This window comes from Dendrobates tinctorius, unplaced genomic scaffold, assembly GCF_039654945.1.
Source record: "Dendrobates tinctorius isolate UK_male_01 unplaced genomic scaffold, ASM3965494v1 ptg000126l, whole genome shotgun sequence".
NCBI lineage: Eukaryota > Metazoa > Chordata > Amphibia > Anura > Dendrobatidae > Dendrobates > Dendrobates tinctorius.
Genome location: NW_027361794.1, coordinates 5,649,946 through 5,674,614, shown reverse-complemented (window position 1 = coordinate 5,674,614; position 24,669 = coordinate 5,649,946). Strand labels below are relative to the sequence as shown.

The following is a 24,669-nucleotide window of genomic DNA, read 5'->3' as shown; positions in this document are numbered from 1 at the left end:
GCTGGAGGAGAATCTCTGAACATTCGGACAGCCCGACTACATTTAGACTGGGGACACAGCAAGGGAATGGTGGATGTGGGGGTAGTGCAACACCTACCTGTGGATGTGTTGCTGGGCAACAACTTAGGAGCAGGGTTGGTGTGCCACTGGACCAGTGTCGCAACCCGAAGCCAAGGACTCATTCCCGCTGCATCAGAAGACCTCGACATGCCAAATAACCTCCCGCCAGTGTGGGAGAGACCACGGCAATGCTGATGGACTATCGAGACAGACTGAGGAAGCCACGAACTCTGGTAATTGTCAGAAGAAGGATAGTCAATTTCATGAATTGGAGCCCAATACTTGCCATGCTGGAAAAGTGGGGGAGGAATGTGAGGAACTGAAATACTTTCCCAGCACAGATGACTAGTTACCTCAAGTTATGTTGTATTTACATGCGATGACCTTATCTGGTGGGGGAATATGTGCCTTTCTTTCTCTCGGCAGGGGGGCCACTTGGGTTCACACCACTCCAGACTCGCCGGAGACTTCACTGGCTGTGAATTCATTGTACATTGGTTAAGGGGTTGGGCGTAGAGTTGAGAGACTTGATGGGGGAGTGCAGTTGTGTCTGGGGATCTGAAGCGAAAAGAGCAGAGTTAAGGCTGCTCCTGGAACCCATGAATGGACTATCGAACTTGGAACTAAGTTCTCGGGCTTCGGTCGTGAGATCTATATTCCCCTAGGAATTATCCCATGGACTATTTTTACTGACTTGTTGCTGATCCTGTGGACTGGGGGCATTACATTGGGGTCATCTACCTGGACTTACTGAAATGCTTGTATGGATACAAATAAAACTTGTTGCATCGTTAACCTGCCTAGGTGATTACTAACACCCACAACTCTAGATCTTCACACAACCCACTGACAGATGGGGGAGGGATCACTAGTTTGTTTACACCTCACTGAGTGTCTATCATACCTCTGCCTTTTTCTGTCTTATGGGGCTCTATATATGTATTTTAGCACTGGCAAACATATAATTACCCTATTGTTCGGATTACTACATTAGTGTTGCACCTATGGTCTCTCATATTTTTACGCTGCCATGACTTTGTAGTACTTTGTTGTTTTAAATGTGTGATATTTATCCAATAAAATAGTGAGGTGATTTTATAATATGGATATAGACTCCTTTTTTCCTATGTGTTTACACTATCTGACTGATATACAACCGTCTAACTAGCTAAAATCTTGCCATTAATATGGCAGCATCAGGAGCAACCTCTCTGCGCTGTTAGTGTCAAAATGACGCTTAAACAAGATGTCTGCTATTTATATGGGGAGAGAGACATGTGATTTCACCAGCCAATGACACAAGCTGTAGTGTCAGGACATTGTGGGTGTTTCCTGATTGGCTAACCGTAATGTGCACACATAAAGTTAGGGAAAAAAAATGACTGCTGTGCTTACAAGAACGTCGCGCCGCTGAGCTCTGCAAACCCCCTCATCAAACACATGCCAATAGTTTTGAGGTATAAGGAAGAAGAGATATTGGGCAATAGCTAGACACAGAGGATGGGTCGAGGGAGGGATTTTTGAGGATGGGTGTGATCAAGGCATGTTTGAAGAATGAAGGGAATACACCATTTGTAAGTGAGAGGTTGAAAAGGTGAGCTAGGGATGAAGACTGGTGAGAGTAGGGATGAGGTGTGACGGGAGCGGGTCAAGCATGCAAGTGGTGAGATGTGATCTTGACAGGAGGGTGGAGAGCTGATCTGTCATGGTGGAGAAGCTGGTTTTGGAGAAACAGGACTGAGCAGCTAAGAGGGGCATCTGGGGCTGCGGGCCAAAGTCTTCAACAGAAATGAGAGGAGAGGGAGGAGGTGCTGGGGGACGGAGTAGAGAATTGATGGTGTTGAAAAGCTGTTTAGGGTTGTGAGACAGGGAGGATGTGAGAGGTGAGAAGTAAGTTTGTTTTGCGGCAGTGAGCGTGGACTTGAAGCTGGCGATGAATTGCTTATATGCGATAAAGTGCTCAGCAGAACGGGATCTCTTCCATCTCCGCTCAGCAATCCTGGAAGCCTGTCTCAGTTCTTTGGTCAGACAGGGCTGCCTGTTGATAGTACGAGTTTTGCTATACGTGAGGGTGGTGGCCGAATCAAGTGTTGCTGTTATTGTGGTGTTATAGAAAATGGCAGCAGCATCTGTGTCATGAAGGGAAGCTATGTCTGTGAGAGGGTGAAAGGACTCAGAGAGCGATTGTAAATTGATAAAGGGGTCATGGATAAACGACAGTTTATTACAGACAGAGCGTGCGTTCCATAGTGCTCCAGGTAGGGGGACCGGGGGAGTGGGGGCTAGATGAATGGGTATGAAGTTGTCATCATTGCGAAAATGTGTAGAGGATCGTGGCATGGTGTTAGAAATGAGTGTGGAGATGTGTGAGGAGGGCTAGAATTTGGGGATACGTTGCCAGCAATGAGGAGTAGTAGACAGAGCATTAGAAGGTGGGAACAGGACATGATGTGGCCGTGTGTGTCTCGAGAAAAAGGAATGTATGTGGTGGAACGATTGGTGGAGGGATTACAGGAGATAGGAAAAAGTGAAATAGTATGGGGGTGAGCGTGAAATGAAAATGAAACATTATTATAGTAGTTTTCTATTCATTTACCTTAGTCATTTCCAGTCCAATTCAGAGTATTGTAATTTAGGAATCTAATTTGAAATATGGAAATTGAAACATGTCTAGTTCAGACGACATCTTGCTCAGACGCATGGCTCTGAATACAACCCCTGGCAAAAATTATGGAATCACCAGCCTTGGAGGATGTTCATTCAGTTGTTTAATTTTGTAGGAAAAAGCAGATCACAGACATGGCACAAAACTAAAGTCATTTCAAATGGCAACTTTCTGGCTTTAAGAAACACTAAAAGAAATAAAGAACAAAAATGTGGTAGTCAGTAATGGGTTAGTTTTTTAAACCAAGCATAGGGAAAAAATTATGGAATAACTCAATTCCGAGGGGAAAAACTATGGAATCATGAAAAACAAACAAAAAAAAACACTCCAACACATCACTAGTATTTTGTTGCACCACCTCTGGCTTTTATAACAGCTTGCAGTCTGAGGCATGAACTTAATGAGTGTCAAATAGTAATCTTCATCACAACACCACTGCCTTCCTAGCCAGAAATTAAACCTCTCGGAGAAATATTCTATCATAATGAACCCACATCTCTTCATTCACAACACCCAGAATACATAAGTCAGGAGTGCATTCAATCGGTATTCCCAATATTCGTTCCAACGTATACATGACATCTCTCCAATACCCCCGTATGCTACCACAGCTCCAGATAAGGTGCCGAAAATCCGCCCCCGATTCCCCACATCTATGGCATTCATCCGTTGCCCTTCTACCGAATTTATGAAGTCTGCTTGGGGTCAAATACGATGGGTGAAGAATATACAATTAGATTAATTTATTGTTTGCTGCTGGTGACACCATCGTATGGACCTCCAGGGCATCATTCCACTGTTCATCAGTGATAGAAGGTATCAATCGGCGCTATTTACTCTCTACAACGAGCTGAGTGGATGCAATCTTAGAGTTCAATAAAAAGGTGTAAAGAGAGAAAATCATCCCCGTAGGCCCCTGAGTTGACAATATTCCTATCAATGGGTATTTAGATATTCTCATTCTAGGAAGCGGGAGTTGATACATTATGGCGTGCCTCAGCTGCAGATATCTATAAAATTCTCTATAAGGGACTCCAAATCTCACATGCATTTGCTCAAACGATAATAAAATTCCATTTTCAAAAATCTGGTAAGTGGTATTATTCCATTCTGTTTCCAAAATTTTGGATCCTGCAAGTTCTGAAGGTGTGGGCACTCAGGATTATCCCATATCAGAATATCCCCAAACTGCTCAGTAAATTTCACAATACGCTTACTTGCCAAATTTGTATCGCTAATTTATGTGCAAATAACAATCCCTGGGAGGGTCTATATGAACCTTCCAATATTGTCCACGGTGTATGTCCATTCAGGAAGTGTACTAGATGTGCCTCTTCATTACTAAATCATGCTCCAATTAGCCAGTGTTTTAAATGACGTAATTGACCAGATAAATAGTATAAGTAGTATAAGTGCAGATCTGGGAGAGCATAACCACCCTGATTTTTGGGCCTCTGCAGGGATCCAATACTCAACCTAGATCTAGACCAGGGGTGGGGAACCTCAGGCCCCAGGGTCATTTACAGCCCTCCATGACCTTTAATCTGGCCCCCGGGCAGATTCTCATGGATCACAGTACTTTGGCAGGGAGTTATATTTTGATTGCCACCAGCTCATTAATTTCTTCTTGCTTGTGAGCACACACACAGTGTTCACTACTGCACACTGAAGGGCATGCAATGAAAGATTACGTCCTGACACCAGTGCCAGAGTCAGGATGTACTTTGTGGGCGGAGTTTGTATGGCCCCTGAAGGATGGTATAAATGTCCAAATGGCCCTTGGCAGAAAAAAGATTCCTCACCTCTGATCTAGACGATCCCCATACAAACGTTGCCATCATACTATTTATTTGTTTAAAGAAACCCTTAGGAACTCTTATTGATATGTGCTCCAGCATATATAAACATTTGGGAAGAATTATCATTTTGATTAATCCAATCCTACCCACAACAGATAGGGGAAGTCTGGACCACGTCTCAAATTTTTTCCTGATCTATCAGGGGTTAGATTATCTTTGTCCCTGATTGGGCTCTGATTTATTATGATACCTAAGTATGTAAATTTTTGTACTACCTGTAGGCCGCATAGGTATGTTATCCATCAGCGGCATAATCACCGACGTGCCCCAGTTGATTTTAAGACCTGATAGTTCCCCATATCGATTAATGAGGTCAATGGCACTTGGCAAGGATTGGTCTATTTTATCCAGAAAAAGTATTAGATCATCAGCATATAATCCCACCTTATCCATCCTGGAGTTTATATTAATTCCTTCCACCCCAGCATCCTATCTCATCCTCAATGCAATCGGCTCAAGAGCAAAGAGCATTGGGGACAGTGGGCAGCCCTGTCAAGTCCCACTGCCCAACTCAAAATAATCTGATAATAGGCCATTGACAAGGATATTAGCTCTAGGCCTATGATAGAGTAATTTAATCCACCCACGAAACTTATCCGAAAAGCCAAATTTCCGAAGCACTCGCTGTAAGAAATCCCACTCCATTGAATCAAAAGCCTTTGCCGTGTCCAAAGAGGCTATCGCCAAAGGTTTCTCATATTTATGTCCTATTTATGTTAATACCTGCATCCTTCTGATATTAGAGGAGGTGGATCTTCCTGGCATAAAGCCAGATTGATCTTCATGTATTATGTTAAGAATTACTGCTTTAAGTCTATTGGTGATAAACTTGAGTATTTTATAGTCAGTATTAAGTAGAGATATGGGACGGTAGGAGCCACACTCCTCAGTAGGCTTATCTGGTTTTGGAATTACCACTATAGTGGCATCATAAAAAGATTGGGGGAGCGAGTGTCCAGCCAATGCCTCGGAAAGGGTCTGCAACAAAACCGGACCTATCTGGTCAATATATCTTTTATAAAACATCCAAACTTTGTTGAAAAAAAAAATTGCGCCATTTCCATATACCAATTTTTTTTTTCAACAAAGTTTGGATGTTTTTTTCACCACCTAAATAAAAAAGAACCTAGGCATGTTTGGTGTCTATGAGCTATTAATGACATGGAAAATCATAATGGCAGGTCAGTTTTAGCATTTAGTGAACCTAGTAAAAAGCCAAACAAAAAACAAGTGTGGGATTGCAGGTTTTTTTTTTTTTTTTTTTTGCAATTTCACTACACTTGGAATTTCTTTCCTGTTTTCTAGTACACAACATGGTAAAACCATTTGTGTTATTGAAAAGTACAACTTTTCCTGCAAAAAATAAGCCCTCACGTGGCCATATTGATGGAAAAATAAAAATTATGGCTCTGGGAAGAAGGGGAGCGAAAACAAAAAAAAACTAAAAAAGCTACTGGGGTTAAGGGGTTAAATGTGAACACTTCTGGTAGGGTGTCCATCTGCTGGACTGTGTGTAGTGAAAGACCTGTCTGTCCCTGTTATACTATTTCTACTATGGTGAAATTGATGCCACTTTTACGTTGTCTGCCAGTAATTTTTGGAAATGTGAACACTCCTGGTTAGGTCTTCATTCGTTTTGCCTGTAGCAGTAGGCCTCCAAGACCCTAAGGCTACTTTCACACTTGCTTTTTTTTGCAGCGCGTTTTTTGCGAAAAAAAAATGCATACAAACGCTGCAGGTTTTTTTAAGCATTTTTATGCGCATGCAGGAAAAAACCGCAGCGTTTTTATGCGTTTGTATGCGTTTTTAGTGCGTTTGCGTTTTTTTCCACATTGTCCTCACCCAAAAAAAACCCCAAATAATCTGGCAACACACACGACCAATGGGACGTCAGTGGCGGTGTGGTATGTTAATATATAGATCCTGCCTACAGTATTCTTCACATTTGCTTGATTGTTCTCGTGTCAACATGGATCTGCGCTGGAAGAGTTCTCACTTCAACTTGGATTTGGACATCGCGATGGCTCTGGCTTATGCAGTTGCTTGCCATGAACAAAGGAAGAGAGAGGCAGCAAAGACGGCAGCGGCGGCGTATGTGGATACATCCGCTTGTTGAACTCCGGGAGAGCCGTGGGGCATACCACACCATCTACAGTGAGCTACAGGCAAACCCGGAGAAATTTACAGATTATATCCGGATGTCCCAAGAAAGCTTCAGGGATTTGCTTGCTCGTGTCCAAGAATCCATCCGGAGACAGGACACACAGCTCCGTCGTGCGATTCCTCCTGAGGAACGGCTACTGGTGACATTACGGTACGTAATATTTAAAAACCAAGGGGTGGGGTCTGATGGTTTTTTCTTTTACATGTACTATTCAAAACCTTGGCTAATTATTTTTCGTGAATGTACTAATATTTTATTTAATAGTTTTACAAAACCATATACAGAAATATTAATTTTACTTCTTTCTCTGTTTCGCAGATTCCTGGCGACTGGAGAAACCCTATCTTCACTACACTTCCAGTACTGTATTGGAATCTCTACTTTGTCTGTAATTGTTGCGGACACCTGCCGGGCTCCCTGGAATGTTCTTTGTCCAGAATTTATGCCCCTACCCACCGCTGAAAAGTGGATGGAAATTTCTGACAAATTCTGGACAGTCTGCAATTTCCCCAACTGTTTGGCAGCTGTTGATGGTAAACACATACGGATCATCAAACCCAAAAGAACTGGATCTGAGTACTATAATTACAAAAAGTACTTTTCAATAGTACTCATGGCCATTGCGGATGCCGGATGTATGTTTGTAGCAGTGGACATTGGAGCATTTGGCCGTGGTAATGACTCACAGGCTTTTAAAAACTCAGGCATGGGCTGGAGGTTGTATGGCAACCAATTTAATTTCCCTATGCCACGGCCTCTTCCTCACACCGAAGCTCCGCCACTGCCCTTTGTAATGGTTGGGGATGAGGCTTTTCAAATGTGCGCAAACTTACTGAAACCCTACTCCAGCCGGGACTTGGACCACACCAAAAAAATTTCAGGCTGACCAGGGCCAGAAGAACTGTCGTGTGCTTTTGGGATTCTTGTCTCCAGATGGCGAATTCTCGGCACAGCCATTAATCTTAAACTTGAAACAGTCGATGAGGTGGTGAAGGCATGTGTGGTTCTACATAATTTTGTGATGGCTAAAGAGCATCCGACATTTGAACTCGATGCTGCTCCTAACCCATTGCCTGAATTCACTCAGCACCCTCTCAGGTCATTCATCCGTTGAAGTTGGCCAAATGAGGGACGAATTTGCGGCCTACTTTATCTCTGATGTAGGACGGGTGCACTGGCAAGATGAAATGGTGTAAGAATGTTTTCGTTTGTGTAAATAAAAAACCTGATTTGATACCAGTACCGAGTGCACTGTTTTTTACACTCCAATAAAATAAAAAACTTCCCATGTGTACCTGTGAATTCATGATGTTCTCAAACCTGCGCAGGTAAATACACATATGAGTTAACATGCAGCATCGCTAGTCTGCGTTAAATATATTGGTACGTAAGCAAAACTGCAGGTTAAATATAATATGTGTATTAACCAGGCCATGATTGATAAATAGCTATGATTATGACATTTGAGCGACTTTGGTAGGATCGCGTTTCATGAAACCAAATTTGTTTCAAATGAAACTTGTCCAACTAGTGGAAAACAAGTAGGAGATTCGTTCAAAACCAAACCACAATGCAAAGAAACTCGCCTTTTTATTTTTTTTGCCCGAGTTTCACCAGTTTGTGTTTCAGGAAACCAGATCCTAGTCGGTAAAACGCTAGTTATTATACTAGGCCTTGGTATTTAACATATTAACATATGATGTGTATTTTACCCATCAGTGGATTCAACACACAAGAGTATGTTGTTAATTACAAGGTATATCAATAATCCCCCTTGCCTAGAATCACAATAAGTGAAATGAGGATGGTAAAAACAGCCAATCCTCCAAACACTTTTTATGACACCTTGCAAAGTTTAAGTCTCATTGTGTGTACGGCGCAGTGTGTGTGAGCGGCGCCAAAAACATTAATCAAACTTTGTTATGGTGAGCCAGAAATTTTAAATTTGGGGGTGTGCAGGGAAGATGCAGAACTTACAGTTGAAGAAGGTGTTCTAGGGGAAGGGGCAACAAAACTTGTGGGGGAAGGGAGTCCAGTTATGGGAATTGAACTAGAAACACTTGGAGGAGAGGAAAGAGGTTCAGGGACATTGGTCCTAAGTGCTTGTCTCCGTAAACTTGTCTGCCTGGACCTACTTGGGCCCAATGCCCGCCTTGATTGATGGCGCCTTGAACTTGGGGCAAATATTGAATGTGGGTCCCCCGTCTGCAGCTGTGGCTGCTGCTGCAGTGGCTGCTGCTGATGCTGTGGCTGCTGCTGATGCTCTGTGGTGGCGGTGGTCATCCTTGCAGGAGGACTGGTGGCGGCAGTGATGGTCCAGGTTTGCAGAGTGGTGGTGGCAGGGCTAATACATGTTGTAGCGGCAGGGCTGTTCCACATTTGCGGAGTGGTGGCTATGCTCCAAGCATGCATGGGGGTGGCGGTGGTGCTCCAGACAGGAGCAGCGCTTGCCATGGTGGTGTTGGTGAAGTGACCAGCTGCACTCAGACTTGTGGTGGTGTAACGGTGGGTGTCCTGGCTTTGAATAGAGGTGTCCATGCAGTGGTATGCAGCACAAGTCAGTAGTGAGGTGAAGCGAGTCAATGGTGGCACAGGTGGAAATGACACCACTGACTGCTGCCCGTACCGATTATGCTGCATAGCCTGCAAGAAAGCATTGTTGCAGGCCTGCAGCACATTCAGCTGTTGCTCAGGACTAAGGTGTTCCGCCATGCCCTTTTCAATCTTACTAAAAAAATGGTGCGCTGGTCTGTTGAGGTCGGCCTCCAGACGGTCAAGGCGCTGTTCGACAGAATGGAAGCGGTGTTCCATGTGGTTAAAACCACGTTCCATGAGTGAAAAACCGCTTTCCACGCTGTCAGACAGCGACTTGAGGCTGGCATTAAAGGTCTCGCTCAAGTGCATAAACTCGGGCAAGACATTCCTGTCCAAGGCCCTCTGCCGCTGGCGGGTAGTGCCCGCATAACCAGTGGCAGAGACCTTGGACAGGGGAACACCTGATGGACCAGCTTCCTGGTCATCAGCTGTCTGTGTGGCTGACCTGCAAGGTGCTTCCTGGCTGTCGGATGGCTGGGATGGGTCAGAGGACGTCCGATGAAGGACCGCTCCAAGGCCAGGTTGCAGGGTGCTGCTCCAGGTACTGTGGAAGAAAGGAAAATCATTACTATCATGCCTTTACAAGAAGCATCAGCTGTGGATTAGAAAAACACAGATTAATAAAAATAAAAACAAAAAATTATAATACAGTCTGGTGGCAAGGACAGGTCTTAGGAACTGCAACGCGTGATAGTATTGGTATCTTGTTCTTGTCCTTGACGCAGATCCACTGCGAACCTGGCCCTCAGCACGAACATCACTGTTGAAGCGGTCCTTGATCGAGCGCCAACGTGTTCGGAGTTTGTCCACTGTTGTAAAAACAAACAACATTTAACAATTGTGTATGATGCACGATATTTGCTATCACGAAACCCAACAGTGCCATCAAGGACAATAGTCACTGCGGCACAATACAGCAATACAATACCCAAAGCAGTGACTGTTGAGCCAGATGACACTGTTGGGTTTCCTGCTAGAATATATCTAGCACGAAACCCAACAGTGCCATCAAGGACAATAGTCACTGCGGCATAACAGAGCAGGGAAATCTCCAAAAAGGCGCTTAGTAAGGATGCAGTGGCGCTGTCCCAGCCATCCATCAACGCTGCGGCCACCTCATTCCATAGCCGCCGGGTCACCACATTGTCCTTGTACAGCCGGTCACGGCTGTCCCACAATGGGGCACGCTCCTGGACCAGGCTGAAAAGCTACTCATTATCCAGGTATACGTCTTCATCCCGTTGTGGAACCTAGACAAAACACATTCATTAGAATATTCAAATTTTGAGTGAATAAAAAGTTACAAAAAAATCCAGAAAAGATGAAATATAGAAGATAAAAAATAAAGAACATTACAAATCATTTGATACTTACATTCCGTATCACCACCGGGACTTGGCTTGGCTGTTCCTGCTGTTCGCCCTCAGTAGTCACGTCCGCAGAAGATGACGATGTCTGAAAAAGACAAAAACAAGCATAAGAGATTTGGAGAAGCAGCAGATATACTTGCCAAACGCACGAAAATAATCACCTCACGGTCTGCTTGCGCCAGTTCCTGCCGGGATGGGGAATATTCTGATTCCGAAGACATACTGCATGTAAAAATAATAAAACGCATTAGTACATATACAATTTAAAAGGACAGGCATACATTATTAGATGTAATAATACTCACATTCTTGACGCTGAAGCTGGGATTGAAGATGGGTTCGTTTTTAGCTGAATTTCTGCTCTCCAGTCTGTCACAATAGTTGTGGTACAGTGTTGGCAGACACCTCCTTTATAGAGACATGTTTTTTTTGTTTTTTTTTGGGTTGGGAATTTTATAACTTGTCTAACCAGTGGACACTAAAAAAAACGCATGCACCCAAAAACCGCATACATGCGCATGCCAATGCGCACGTATGCGCATCCATAGGCCATAATGGTCATTTTTTGCGCAAAACGTGCGCATGCGTTTTTTTAAAGCGGTTGGGCGGACCAAAAAATGCAACATGTAGCGTCTGGAAAATAAAATTGCACACCACAAAAAAATGCAGCGCACGAAAACGCATACGTGCGCATGCCAATCTCTTGCCCGCTCTTGCCGCTTACACCTAAAGAACATCTCTAGAATCCGCCCTTTTCTCACTATGGAAACAACAAAAACCCTCACTGTTGCATTGATCCACTCCCGCCTGGATTACTGCAATGCTCTATTAATTGGCCTCCCCGTCACTCGACTATCCCCCCTCCAGTCCATACTTAATGCAGTGGCCAGGATCGTCCATCTGGCTAATCGGTACTCGGACGCATCCGCTCTTCGCCAGTCCTTACATTGGCTGCCCATTCATTATAGGATCCAATTCAAAGTACTTGTTCTCACCCACAAAGCTCTCCACAGTGCAGCACCCCCTTACATTTCTTCCCTCATTTCTGTCTATCGGCCTAGTCGATCGCTGCGCTCAGCAAACGACTTTCGACTAACCTCTGCACTAATCCGTACCTCCCACTCCCGACTCCAAGACTTCTCCCGTGCCGCTCCTATCCTCTGGAATGCTCTACCCCAAGAAATCGGGACTATCCACAATTTGCATAGTTTTAGGCGCTCCCTCAAAACACACTTGTTCAGAGCGGCCTATCACGTTCACTGATCAAAGTAATTCTCTGTGTAAGTGTGCTTGTGTAGCCCATTCACTATCTCCATCCATCCTTCACTCCCGCAAGATGGCTGGACCTTCATTGTAAATACACAATTGTAAATACACACCTGTAGTTTGTATCTCCAGCACCTCATTGTAGATTGTAAGCTCTCACGAGCAGGGTCATCTCATTTCGTCTTATTTTGCTTCAATTATTGTATTGTTAATGTTGTTACTTATGACTTGTGTTTTGAAACTGTTAAACTGTAAAGCGCTGCAGAATATGTTGGCGCTATATAAATAAAGATTATTATTATTATGCCAATGTGCACACATGTTAAATATAGGGGAAAAAACCGCATGCGCACGTATGCATTTTTTTGCAGCGCAAAAAAACGCAAATGTGAAACCAGCCTTAGGCCTCCACTTCCTTGCACTCAACAGTGATTGGGAGCATGGAGGAAATGTCTTAATCAGAAATTCAACTTGTGTTCCAGTCCATACAAGAGTACAGAATACAGCATTACACGTTCTATCTTCTGAGATGTTTCCCCTTATTATCTCCAGTAAATGTATTATTACACATGATTTTTATGATGTTGCATTGGCTCATCTTCTCATTCATGTCTCTACAATATCAGATCCTGTCTGTGAAGATATTCTATATAAGAGAATTTTCCTGATTTACCCATCAAGGGTGGATATGGACAGAGACAAGATGGTGGAGAGGATATTACACCTCACCCTAGAGATCCTCTTCCGGCTTACTGGAGAGGTGAGGGATTCTGATGACATCACATTACATCATTCTTATCTATGGGAATAACAGATTGACATAACTGGAGAGGTGAGGACTCTGGAAATGTCCTGGTAGTGAGATTTATTAATGTGTCTCTTCATAACCAGGGTTATACAGTTTTGAAGAAGACCTCTAGTGAGCACTATCAGAACCCTTTGTCCGAGGGATGGGGAAGATCCCGTAGCCCAATCACAGGGCCTCCACCTCACCCCCTGATGTATGAGGACATCAATCACCAGAAAATCCTAGAACTCATTGACAAGATGGCTGAGCTGCTGACTGGAGAGGTGACACTGCTGGGAATGCTGGGACATTACACAGTAACACTATGAAGGGATCGGGGGATGACGGTATCATTGTATGTGTCAGGTTCCTATAAGGTGTCAGGATGTCGCTGTTTATTTCTCCATGGAGGAGTGGGAGTATTTAGAAGGACACAAAGATCTGTACAAGGACGTCATGATGGAGGTTCCCCAGCCCCTCACATCACCAGGTAATAGACAGGACTAAATGCAGACGGCCTATAATTATCTGTATGTAAAGAATGAGTTCAGTCCCTGTATGTGTTTCCTCCAGATCTATCCAGTAAGAGGACAACACCAGAGAGATGTCCCCGTCCTCTTCCACAGGACTGTAAACAAGAAGATCCCAATGTTCCTCAGGATCAACAGGTAGATGGAGAGAAGGTGTCAAGAGATCTCCCCTATGATGTGTAGATGGCTGTGAAGGTCTTGTGCCCAGTCTTATTTTATCCACCAGTATTATATGTTTTGGAAAAGGAAAGGATATGTTTCCGGCACACCGACCAGTTATAATGAAAACAGTTTATTTGGACATGATTAAAAATAAAACAATAGAAACACCCTGACTAAGGGTGCACCTTTGCGCCAGAAATGCGTCAAGTTGTTTGTTTTTTTTTTTGTTTTTTTTAATTATGTCCAAATAAACTTTTTTCATTTCAACTGGTCGGTGTGCCGGAAACATATCCTTTCCTTTTCCTACTTTTGCTGAATGCACCAACAGGATCGGCATCCACCAGACACATGCTAGCAAACTCATTGGATTCCTGCTGGATACTACCCACGTGGAGACTCCCTGTCCCTCCTCCCTGCCTATTATTTGTTTTATACTTGTGTAATGAGAACGGTGGAGATGGCAGGATTAGAGCTGATCATAGATGTGACTTCTCCATCTGTCTGTGACTTTTACAATATTTGTTTCAGGGTGAAGATCTGACCCATATTAATACTACAGAGACATATGTGAGGGGTGGTGAGTGGTGTAAAGAGGAAATTCCTACATATGACTACCCAGGTGAGTAGTAACCACTAAATGCAGAGAAGTAAGAGATTGTTCTCAGTCACCAGCTGTGGCTGCTTTATCAGTGCTGTTGTCTGGCTGTATCACAATCGTGTGATCACCATTTTGTCTCTAGACCACAACATTCTCCTCAATCCAAAACTGTTCAAATGACTTTGGGCATCAAAAGCCCTTTTCTGTAGAATGTATATGCTGGAGGATCCACCTACCCCCTGAAATTAGGAGATGCTTGTGATGGGGTATGCAACAGAGCAGGAAGAGACACCAGGCCAATAAACAATCCAACAAGTTTTATTGCAACAGGGAACTGGGACAACATAAAAGTAAGTAATTCTGCAGCATCCGTAATTAGTCCACAATGAGTCCACACAAAAAGAGCTGATCCAGGGGTACCACCTTGCAATCCGACGCAAGTAAAATATAGAAATAGTCCTTGGGTGAATTTAATGGATCCAGCAGATGAGGGACACAACACAGTCCCACGTGGCCGCTTCTAACAATACGCACGGTCACTGAGATCTTGCCTCAGCATAAAATCCCAGCCCTTCGTAGGTCACCACACAACAACAATCTTTAGATTCAGGCCTCCAATCCAGTAGGGTGGTGAGACATCACAATTCCATGTGGCAAAATAATCTCCAATCTGTCACTTTATTTCGTGATAATTTTAGAATTCTTAACAAAATATAAGTCTCAACTTTTTCACTTTCACAAAGTGGAATAGCATACAGATGGACCTCACAAATTATTATACAACTTCTCTTGAATCTGTGAATTCTTTATATACGGTTGGGCACTTCTGTCTGGGCACATTTCAGGGTTGAGGAAGGAGCGCCACTTAGCTATTTCAATCCAGATCTTACTGGAATAGTTTGCAGACACAAGGTATTGGGAGCAGTGTTTGTGACCACCTGGCACTTCAAAAGATGGCCACCACGAACAGGCTTGGCACTATCTACTCCATTTTCCTCATCCCAGGGATTGTATTTGCTCATCACCCAATTAACACCTCTACATGGATCTGGACTTGGAGAACCCCCCCCTCCCAGGCTTGGGCCACAGTGTTGTCTGCTGTTTGGTGGTGTAAAATAGAAGAACAATAGATAGGTAGCTGGGTCAGAACCAGTAAGGCTAGTTTCACACTAGCGTTTATGAGCGCAGCGACGGCCTGCGCACGGCCGCCGCTAAGCCCCGCCCCCTGCTGCGCCTCCGCCGGTAGCTCTGCCCACCGGCGCATGACACTGCATGCGCCCTGCGTCCCCGATCTTTATCACAGGGGGCGCAGGCCATGCGCAGTATGCGTTTGGCGGCGCATGCATCCTTTTGACGGTGCGCCGACCTGCGCCAAACGCAACCTGCTGCAGTTTGGTTGCGTCGGCGCACCGTCAAAAAGGCGCATGCGCCGCCAAACGCATACTGCGCACGGCCTGCGCCCCCTGTGATAAAGATCGGGGACGCAGGGCGCATGTAGCGTCATGCGCCGGTGGGCGGAGCTACCGGCGGAGGCGCGGCAGGGGGCGGGGCTTAGCGGCGGCCGTGCGCAGGCCGTCGCTGCGCTCATAAACGCTAGTGTGAAACTAGCCTAAGGCAGAGAAAATACAAAATCAGAAGACGCATTGGTAGTCAGCAAACAGGCCGGGACCACAACAGGAAACAAATACACAGGCCAAGTGCTGAGCATAGATAACTGAACCAGAGGATAACAAGGCTGTATCTGGCAGCTTCCTTCAATATGCTTCGAGCTTTCATAGAATATGGTGCTATCCAATTGGCTGAATCACGGAGCAGATTACTTCAGCTGGGCAACACATACACCTATACTGCCAGAGTGGATTGCACTACTTGCCTCAGGCACCCTCATCTTAGTGGCTGAACTGAGTCTACATCGTCCAGAGCTTCTGGTTCCAATGTTTACTCCATTATCAGCCCCGCCTGCCATGCGAATAAGGACACGCCTTGTGACAAAAGTAGACATCGTAGGAGCAGATCTCAGAAGAGATGTGACACTATCTGCAGAAGCCCCAATATGAAAAAATTTCAGAAAACCAGAGCAGTAGAAATCCCCATGGTGTAGTGACTATTTTTGATTCCACAGGCACTTTCTGGAAATTAGCACTCAGTGGATGTGGGAGAAAAACAATTGCAATTATGCCATTTTATTACCCAACACATAGTGCCCAGGTTGTGTTCCAGAAGACACACACACCGTAAGTTAAGTGGGTTCTTCTCACTATAGTAATGCCAAATACATGGATGCTAAATATGGTTTGGGCGCACTGTAAGGCTCAGAAGCGAGAGGAATATTTGACTTTGGGAGAGTGGTTATTGCTTGATTGATTATTGGAAGCCATGTTACTTTTGAAGAGCCTTTGAGCCACTAATAATGTGGAAACCTCTGTTTTTCCACTGACAGATGATGGAACTGAGTGGGGACTTTGTTTTTTGTGAGATGAATAGAAGCTTTTGTTGGTATTATGTTTATCAACATAACCTTTCTTTGTGGCTTTTTATTTCATATTTGGGAGCCAGATGAACAAACAGTTGAACACCACACTCTACTGGTTCATCCTATGAGATGTTCTATTAGACTGTGAACTGCCAGGCTATGTGCACACGATGCGGCTTTGTAGCATTTCCACGGCATTTTTCCCCACAGAAATGCTCCAAAACTGCAATGGATTACTTAAGCAATGTTAATCAATGACATTTCTGAAGTGGTGTGCACATGATCCGGAAATTTCCGCCCTTATTTACAGCGTTTTATTTTCCTCAGCATGTCAATTCTTTTTGCGGTTCTGCAGCGATTCTGCACCCGTTGACTTCCATTGAGTCAGTTAAATTCGAAGAAAAAACTCAGTTGTAAAAAAAGTTTGCATATTTCCTGCCAAAAATGCTGCGAATTGTCAAAGGAAAATGATGTCAGAAGGAGGAAGAGTGTGTGGGCGGCGAATGTGTGTTTGTGGATGGAGAATATGTGCATGTGTGTGTGTGGGCGGAGAATATGTGCGTGTGTGTGTACCCATCTGATCTCATCTGATGAGACTACTACTCCCATCCGGCTATCTCTTTTGTCTCATATAACAGAGACAGCATGAGCCGATGATGGGAGAATAGTTTTATCAGCCTGTGTTCAATTTGTAAATCAAAACATTTACATATTCACATACTCGCCGAACGCCTAATCACAGATGCCCGAGTCTCCTTCAAACAATCAAAAATAATAAACCAAGATATACTCACTTTTCCGCTGTAGTCCATTCAATACCGAGTATCCGACGTCGATCTCACCCTGCCTCCGGCGATACGCTGAGAGGAGGTAATCGCTCCTGCAGTGTATCATTGAGCCGCCGTGAGAGTTCACCGGAGTCCATCAGCTGATCAGCTCCGGTGCTCTCGCTTAAAGCACTGCTGCGTGGGAAAGTTCTCACACAGTGGTGTTGTAAGTGAAAGCACCAGAGCTGATGAAGTCCGGTGAACTCTGACGGGGATACACTGCAGGAGTGATTACCTCCTGTCAGTGTATTATCGGAGGCCGGGTAGACCGGTCTGTTCTACACATGAAATTGCCGTGGGACACTGTATATTAAATGGACTATGTCGGGCAGGATAGTATTATATGTTGGTTTAATTTTTTTTGATTGTTTGCAGGAGATGTGGGCATCAGGGATTAGGTGTTCAGTAAGTATGGTAAATTTTAGATTCAATAAAGGAGTCTGTGTGACTATTTTAACTAAAGGAGTTTATTCTGGCTGTGTCTTTATTTACCATGTAACTATAGGATTAGTAATTGATAAGTGTCTTATAGACGCCTCTCCATTACTAACCTGTAGGCTTGATGTCACCTGACAATACAAAGGTGACATCAACCCCACAAATATGAACCCCACTTGCCACCGCTACAGGGCAAGTGGGATGAGCGAGGCTTAGTGCTAGAATAGGTGCATCTGTAAGATGCGCCATTTCTGGGGCAGTTGAGAGCTGATCTTTTTAGCCTGGGGGGGTGACAATATCTATTGCCCCTTCGCAGGCGATTAATATCAGCACGCACCTGTCTGCCTAGCCATTGCTGGTTCTATTTTATAGGAGCACCCCATGTCAATTTTTTTCTCGGGTTCCCCTGTAAACTAGCCAGTAAAGGCTAATCAAACAGCTGTGCGTTGATGTTAATAGCCTGGGAACTTTTTACTATTGGCTCCATCCCAGAATATTAACATCAGGACTCGGTTGTCGGCTTTCCCACTGCTGAGTATGAAAATTATGCGGGAGCCCAGGCAATTTTTTTTTTTTAATTTTTCTTGGAAAAATAAACATTGCATTTCACGCAGATTTCTGAGGGTATGTTCCCACGGTCAGCAAACGCTGCGGGTTGGACACTGCATACATTCACAGCGTCCAACCCACAGCAGCCAGATGTTACAATGTTACAGTATAGTGGATGGGATTTCAAGAAATCCCATCTCCATTATGCGTGCCCCAGCACCTGCGGATACAGACATGCGACGCCTCTTTCCAGACTACAACATGTCTATCTTGCGAAGACGCTCAGTCCCTGCAAGATAAATATTACCCATCCAATGTATTTGGACGTGATGATTCCGCATGGTTAAAAGGGTTCCCGGAAAAATGCCCACTGGAAAATTGCCCACACAGAAAATTGCCCACACAGAAAATTGCCAATTGCAGCATCACAAAGTTTAAGATCTATGATTTTTCATGTGCAAGGTGAGGATGTTCACATGATATGTGATTAACTTGTGATTTACAGTTGATCTAGTGCAAAACTGCAAAAATGAAGATCTGTGTTTGTAGCAGTCTGTCATTATCAGCAATAGATAGATATAGTGTGCTCTCATCTCTCACTGATTCTGCCTTACTCCTCCCATCAGCCCAAACCAGCAGCACATGCAGAACCAGCAGCAGTGTGACCCATAGGAGCCATCAATGCTATCAGTACTCAAAAAGGTATCACTGTGTTATCTGTGGAGTTACATGGGACTGCAGGTCATATCTAATACATTATCATCTCAGTGGGAGCCCACCAAAAGCAGAGAGCTGCTGGCAGAGATTGTTGTTCCTGGAAGCCCAGAAGGCACAGCAGAAAGGTGAAATTCTGCCACTTGTACCACCTTGTGTACTTGCTGAGAATGTATGTTTTTGCAGTGGTGTAACTGGAGTCCGATGGGCCCCAGTGCCAAATTTGGACCTGCCCCCTCCCCCCCGCGTGTTGGCCAGATGTATGGGCCCCTGTAGTATTCTAAATTCTATAAAGACTTATGAATTGTCCCTTTCATTATGTAATGAAATGTCCCCCATCCTGGTATATATGCCCATCATCCTGGTGAATATGTCCGCATCCTGGTATATATGTCCCATTGCTGGTATATATGGTCCCCATCCTGGTATATGGGCCCACTTCCTGGTATATATGTCCCCATCCTGGTTTACATGGTCCCCAATCCTAGTGTATTATAAAGGATGGAATCTCCAGCGCTGGACTTCAGTTAAAAATACATCATTTATTGTAAATTCTTAAAATCGAACAGAAAAAAGTGTGGATAAGGACATACAGGCAGATGGGGTCTCTGGTGGTCTCCAACCAACGCGTTTCGACCTAGAGGGTCTTACTCATGGTTCACACTAGACCAATACTGACGACTACAAATAGTATAAAAACTAGTAAATCACAGGTGTTGGACAAAAGAATTAATGAAAATAGGGAGTATCCCTACCAGTTAACTCTTGCAAACACTCAGCCTAATGTGGAGCTGAAACAAAAACTAGTCGGAAAAACAGGAAAAAAAAAAAAAAAACTAATAAAAAGATATCATAAGAATATAATAACAATCACAAAAATTATCAGAATAACCAGAATAGAATAGGACTAAGTAGAATGTAAATATACAGAAGAAAATATCAATCTAATTGCAATATTAAATCAAGTCGTTTGTTCAGACCTAATGGTACTCTTGTATTTAATTTAAAAATCCAAAAGGATTCACGATTTAATAATTTTCTCCTGAAATCACCTCCCCTAGTAGATCTATAGACTTTCTCTATTGCTATAATTTTGAGACTATCAGTTTTACCTCCATGAACAGTTTTACAATGATAAGAAACTGCTGAGATATTATAATTACTACTAGTAGCTTCTGACAAGTGTTTCCTAATTCTCTTTTTAAGAGGTCCTATTGTGCAGCCTACATATTGTAGGTTACAAAAAACGCATTCAATAACATATATTACTCCTTCTGAATTACAATTGATGTGAGACTGAATAGGGTATGATATGCCAGTAACACTAGAAGTGAATCTGCTGGTTTTAACCACATAGTTGCAGACTTTACAGGGATGATGTCCACATTTGGAAAAGCCTTTATATGACAACCAAGTATTATTTTTAGTTCTCCTATTACTGATAAAAAGACTGGGGGATAAGATATCGCTCAAAGCAGGAGCTTTCCTGGCTATGTATCGTATCTGGGTATAGTCCAGAATTTGACCAAGTTTATTATCATTGTGTAAAATAGGTAAATATTTTTTGACAATGTCCGTTATCTTATTGAATTGTGGACTGTACATGGTAGAAAAACTAACTATAGGACGGTCATAATTATTACAGGGGGCCCGTGTGCGATTCTTTTTCTTGTTAGCAGTAACTCCAGTGTGTACAAGGCTCAAAGGAGATTCATTCAGCAGGGTGTGTCTATCGATCCTGCTGACAATATTATCAGCTTTCCTTAGCATCCAATTAGCATATCCTCTGTCCTTAAGTCTAGAAAGGGTTTTGTTTGATTCTTTAGCAAATATTATAGGTGAACTACAATTTCTTTTTAACCTAATTAATTCTCCCACTGGAATGTTTTTAACCACGTGCTTGGGGTGACAAGAATAAGCTTGTAAAATTGAATTTGTATCTGTGGGTTTTCTGAAAGGAAAAACGCAGACCTTTTGGCTGTCAGAATTCACAGACAAAGTCACATCCAGATAATTAATAGAAAAATCTGACACCGTAAATGTAAATGAAAGATTAAAATCATTCATATTAATATAGCTAATGAAATCAGTAATCCCTGAGATGTCTCCCTTCCAAATCAAAATCAGGTCATCTATAAAGCGACCATATAGTTGTATATTTTGTGAAAAGGGATTATTGTTACATAAGATATATTTCTCTTCCCAAACAGCTACTGTAATATTAGCTAAAGCTGGGGAACATTTACCCCCCATACTTACTCCTTGTTTTTGTAAGAAAAAAATTCCATCAAATGAAAAATAATTATGTGAGAGAAGAAAGGAAACTGCATCCACAATGAAGGATTGAATTTCTATCACATATGTGCTATATTTGTCCAAAAAGAATGTGAGACTAGAGATAATCACATTATGTGGTATGGACGGGTATAAACCCACCACATCACAGGTAATCCATGAATATTCTGGTGACCAATGATAATCATCCAAGGCAGAGATTAACGTTTTGGTGTCTCTGATATATCCTGGAAGATCAATGACCAAAGGTTGTAGGTAATGATCAACCCACTCTGCCAATTTCTCTGAAAAAGACCCTATCCCCGAAATTATAGTTCTAAAGGGGGGGGGAGGAACAAATCCTTGTGGATTTTAGGAAACGCATGATAAATGGGAATCACAGGGTTCTTGATATTAACATAATCATAAATTTTCTGTGTTATGGCCCCTGTGACTAAACCATCGTTTAATAATTTTGACAAATCACACTGAAATTTAGACGTGGGATCACTAGAAATCTTGGAATAGGTAGCAGAATCATTCAAAATGCGCAGATTTTCTGAATAATACAGACCAGCATTAAGCACGACTACTCCACCCCCTTTATCTGCCTGTCTCACCAGAATGTCAGCATTATCTTTTAACTCTTTCATAGCTGCTCTCTCTTGTGCTGTTAAATTGTCATATGTCATTTCTGTTATTTTATCAAGCTCCACTAAATCTTTCTCTATTAGTTCTTGGAATATATCTAGAATAGCAGGTCTGGACTGAACTGGATAAAACCCTGGATTGGGCATTTTAAAGAGATCATTTAAAGTCCTATTTTTTGGTAAGGAATGTGATTGTAAGTCTCTAAGAGTGGAATAGCCTATAAGATCTTTAAAAGAAAAATTTCCATAGGGAAAAATTAACTCAGGAATATTTGTAGATCCAGACAGTGACAAGGTCTCTGAAGAGGTGGACTGGTAGTCAAAATGACATTTCAAAGTTAAATTTCTGGCAAACTTATTCATATCTAGAAGAGTCTGATAAATATCAAATTTGATCTACAAATATTCCTGAGTTAATTTTTCCCTATGGAAATTTTTCTTTTAAAGATCTTATAGGCTATTCCACTCTTAGAGACTTACAATCACATTCCTTACCAAAAAATAGGACTTTAAATGATCTCTTTAAAATGCCCAATCCAGGGTTTTATCCAGTTCAGTCCAGACCTGCTATTCTAGATATATTCCAAGAACTAATAGAGAAAGATTTAGTGGAGCTTGATAAAATAACAGAAATGACATATGACAATTTAACAGCACAAGAGAGAGCAGCTATGAAAGAGTTAAAAGATAATGCTGACATTCTGGTGAGACAGGCAGATAAAGGGGGTGGAGTAGTCGTGCTTAATGCTGGTCTGTATTATTCAGAAAATCTGCGCATTTTGAATGATTCTGCTACCTATTCCAAGATTTCTAGTGATCCCACGTCTAAATTTCAGTGTGATTTGTCAAAATTATTAAACGATGGTTTAGTCACAGGGGCCATAACACAGAAAATTTATGATTATGTTAATATCAAGAACCCTGTGATTCCCATTTATCATGCGTTTCCTAAAATCCACAAGGATTTGTTCCTCCCCCCCCCTTTAGAACTATAATTTCGGGGATAGGGTCTTTTTCAGAGAAATTGGCAGAGTGGGTTGATCATTACCTACAACCTTTGGTCATTGATCTTCCAGGATATATCAGAGACACCAAAACGTTAATCTCTGCCTTGGATGATTATCATTGGTCACCAGAATATTCATGGATTACCTGTGATGTGGTGGGTTTATACCCGTCCATACCACATAATGTGATTATCTCTAGTCTCACATTCTTTTTGGACAAATATAGCACATATGTGATAGAAATTCAATCCTTCATTGTGGATGCAGTTTCCTTTCTTCTCTCACATAATTATTTTTCATTTGATGGAATTTTTTTCTTACAAAAACAAGGAGTAAGTATGGGGGGTAAATGTTCCCCAGCTTTAGCTAATATTACAGTAGCTGTTTGGGAAGAGAAATATATCTTATGTAACAATAATCCCTTTTCACAAAATATACAACTATATGGCCGCTTTATAGATGACCTGATTTTGATTTGGAAGGGAGACATCTCAGGGATTACTGATTTCATTAGCTATATTAATATGAATGATTTTAATCTTTCATTTACATTTACGGTGTCAGATTTTTCTATTAATTATCTGGATGTGACTTTGTCTGTGAATTCTGACAGCCAAAAGGTTTGCGTTTTTCCTTTCAGAAAACCCACAGATACAAATTCAATTTTACAAGCTTATTCTTGTCACCCCAAGCACGTGGTTAAAAACATTCCAGTGGGAGAATTAATTAGGTTAAAAAGAAATTGTAGTTCACCTATAATATTTGCTAAAGAATCAAACAAAACCCTTTCTAGACTTAAGGACAGAGGATATGCTAATTGGATGCTAAGGAAAGCTGATAATATTGTCAGCAGGATCGATAGACACACCCTGCTGAATGAATCTCCTTTGAGCCTTGTACACACTGGAGTTACTGCTAACAAGAAAAAGAATCGCACACGGGCCCCCTGTAATAATTATGACCGTCCTATAGTTAGTTTTTCTACCATGTACAGTCCACAATTCAATAAGATAACGGACATTGTCAAAAAATATTTACCTATTTTACACAATGATAATAAACTTGGTCAAATTCTGGACTATACCCAGATACGATACATAGCCAGGAAAGCTCCTGCTTTGAGCGATATCTTATCCCCCAGTCTGTTTATCAGTAATAGGAGAACTAAAAATAATACTTGGTTGTCATATAAAGGCTTCTCCAAATGTGGACATCATCCCTGTAAAGTCTGCAACTATGTGGTTAAAACCAGCAGATTCACTTCTAGTGTTACTGGCATATCATACCCTATTCAGTCTCACATCAATTGTAATTCAGAAGGAGTAATATATGTTATTGAATGCGTTTTTTGTAACCTACAATATGTAGGCTGCACAATAGGACCTCTTAAAAAGAGAATTAGGAAACACTTGTCAGAAGCTACTAGTAGCAATTATAATATTTCAGCAGTTTCTTATCATTGTAAAACTGTTCATGGAGGTAAAACTGATAGCCTCAAAATTATAGCAATAGAGAAAGTCTATAGATCTACTAGGGGAGGTGATTTCAGGAGAAAATTATTAAATCGTGAATCCTTTTGGATTTTTAAATTAAATACAAGAGTACCATTAGGTCTGAACAAACGACTTGATTTAATATTGCAATTAGATTGATATTTTCTTCTGTATATTTACATTCTACT

General features: G+C 42.4%; 1 protein-coding gene across 2 annotated transcripts in view; it reads left to right on the top strand.

Moving 5' to 3' along the window:
- Positions 1-24,669, top strand: part of LOC141047249 (uncharacterized) — a 53,811-nt gene that overhangs the window by 14,130 nt on the left and 15,012 nt on the right. For both annotated transcript variants that reach the window (XM_073542247.1, XM_073542248.1), the window contains exons 2-6: positions 12,606-12,739; positions 12,871-13,050; positions 13,133-13,256; positions 13,340-13,434; positions 13,987-14,077. In XM_073542247.1, coding sequence (XP_073398348.1) covers positions 12,668-12,739; positions 12,871-13,050; positions 13,133-13,256; positions 13,340-13,434; positions 13,987-14,077 — 562 coding nt within the window. In that variant the 5' untranslated portion in view covers positions 12,606-12,667. The remainder of the gene's footprint in view (positions 1-12,605; positions 12,740-12,870; positions 13,051-13,132; positions 13,257-13,339; positions 13,435-13,986; positions 14,078-24,669) is intronic.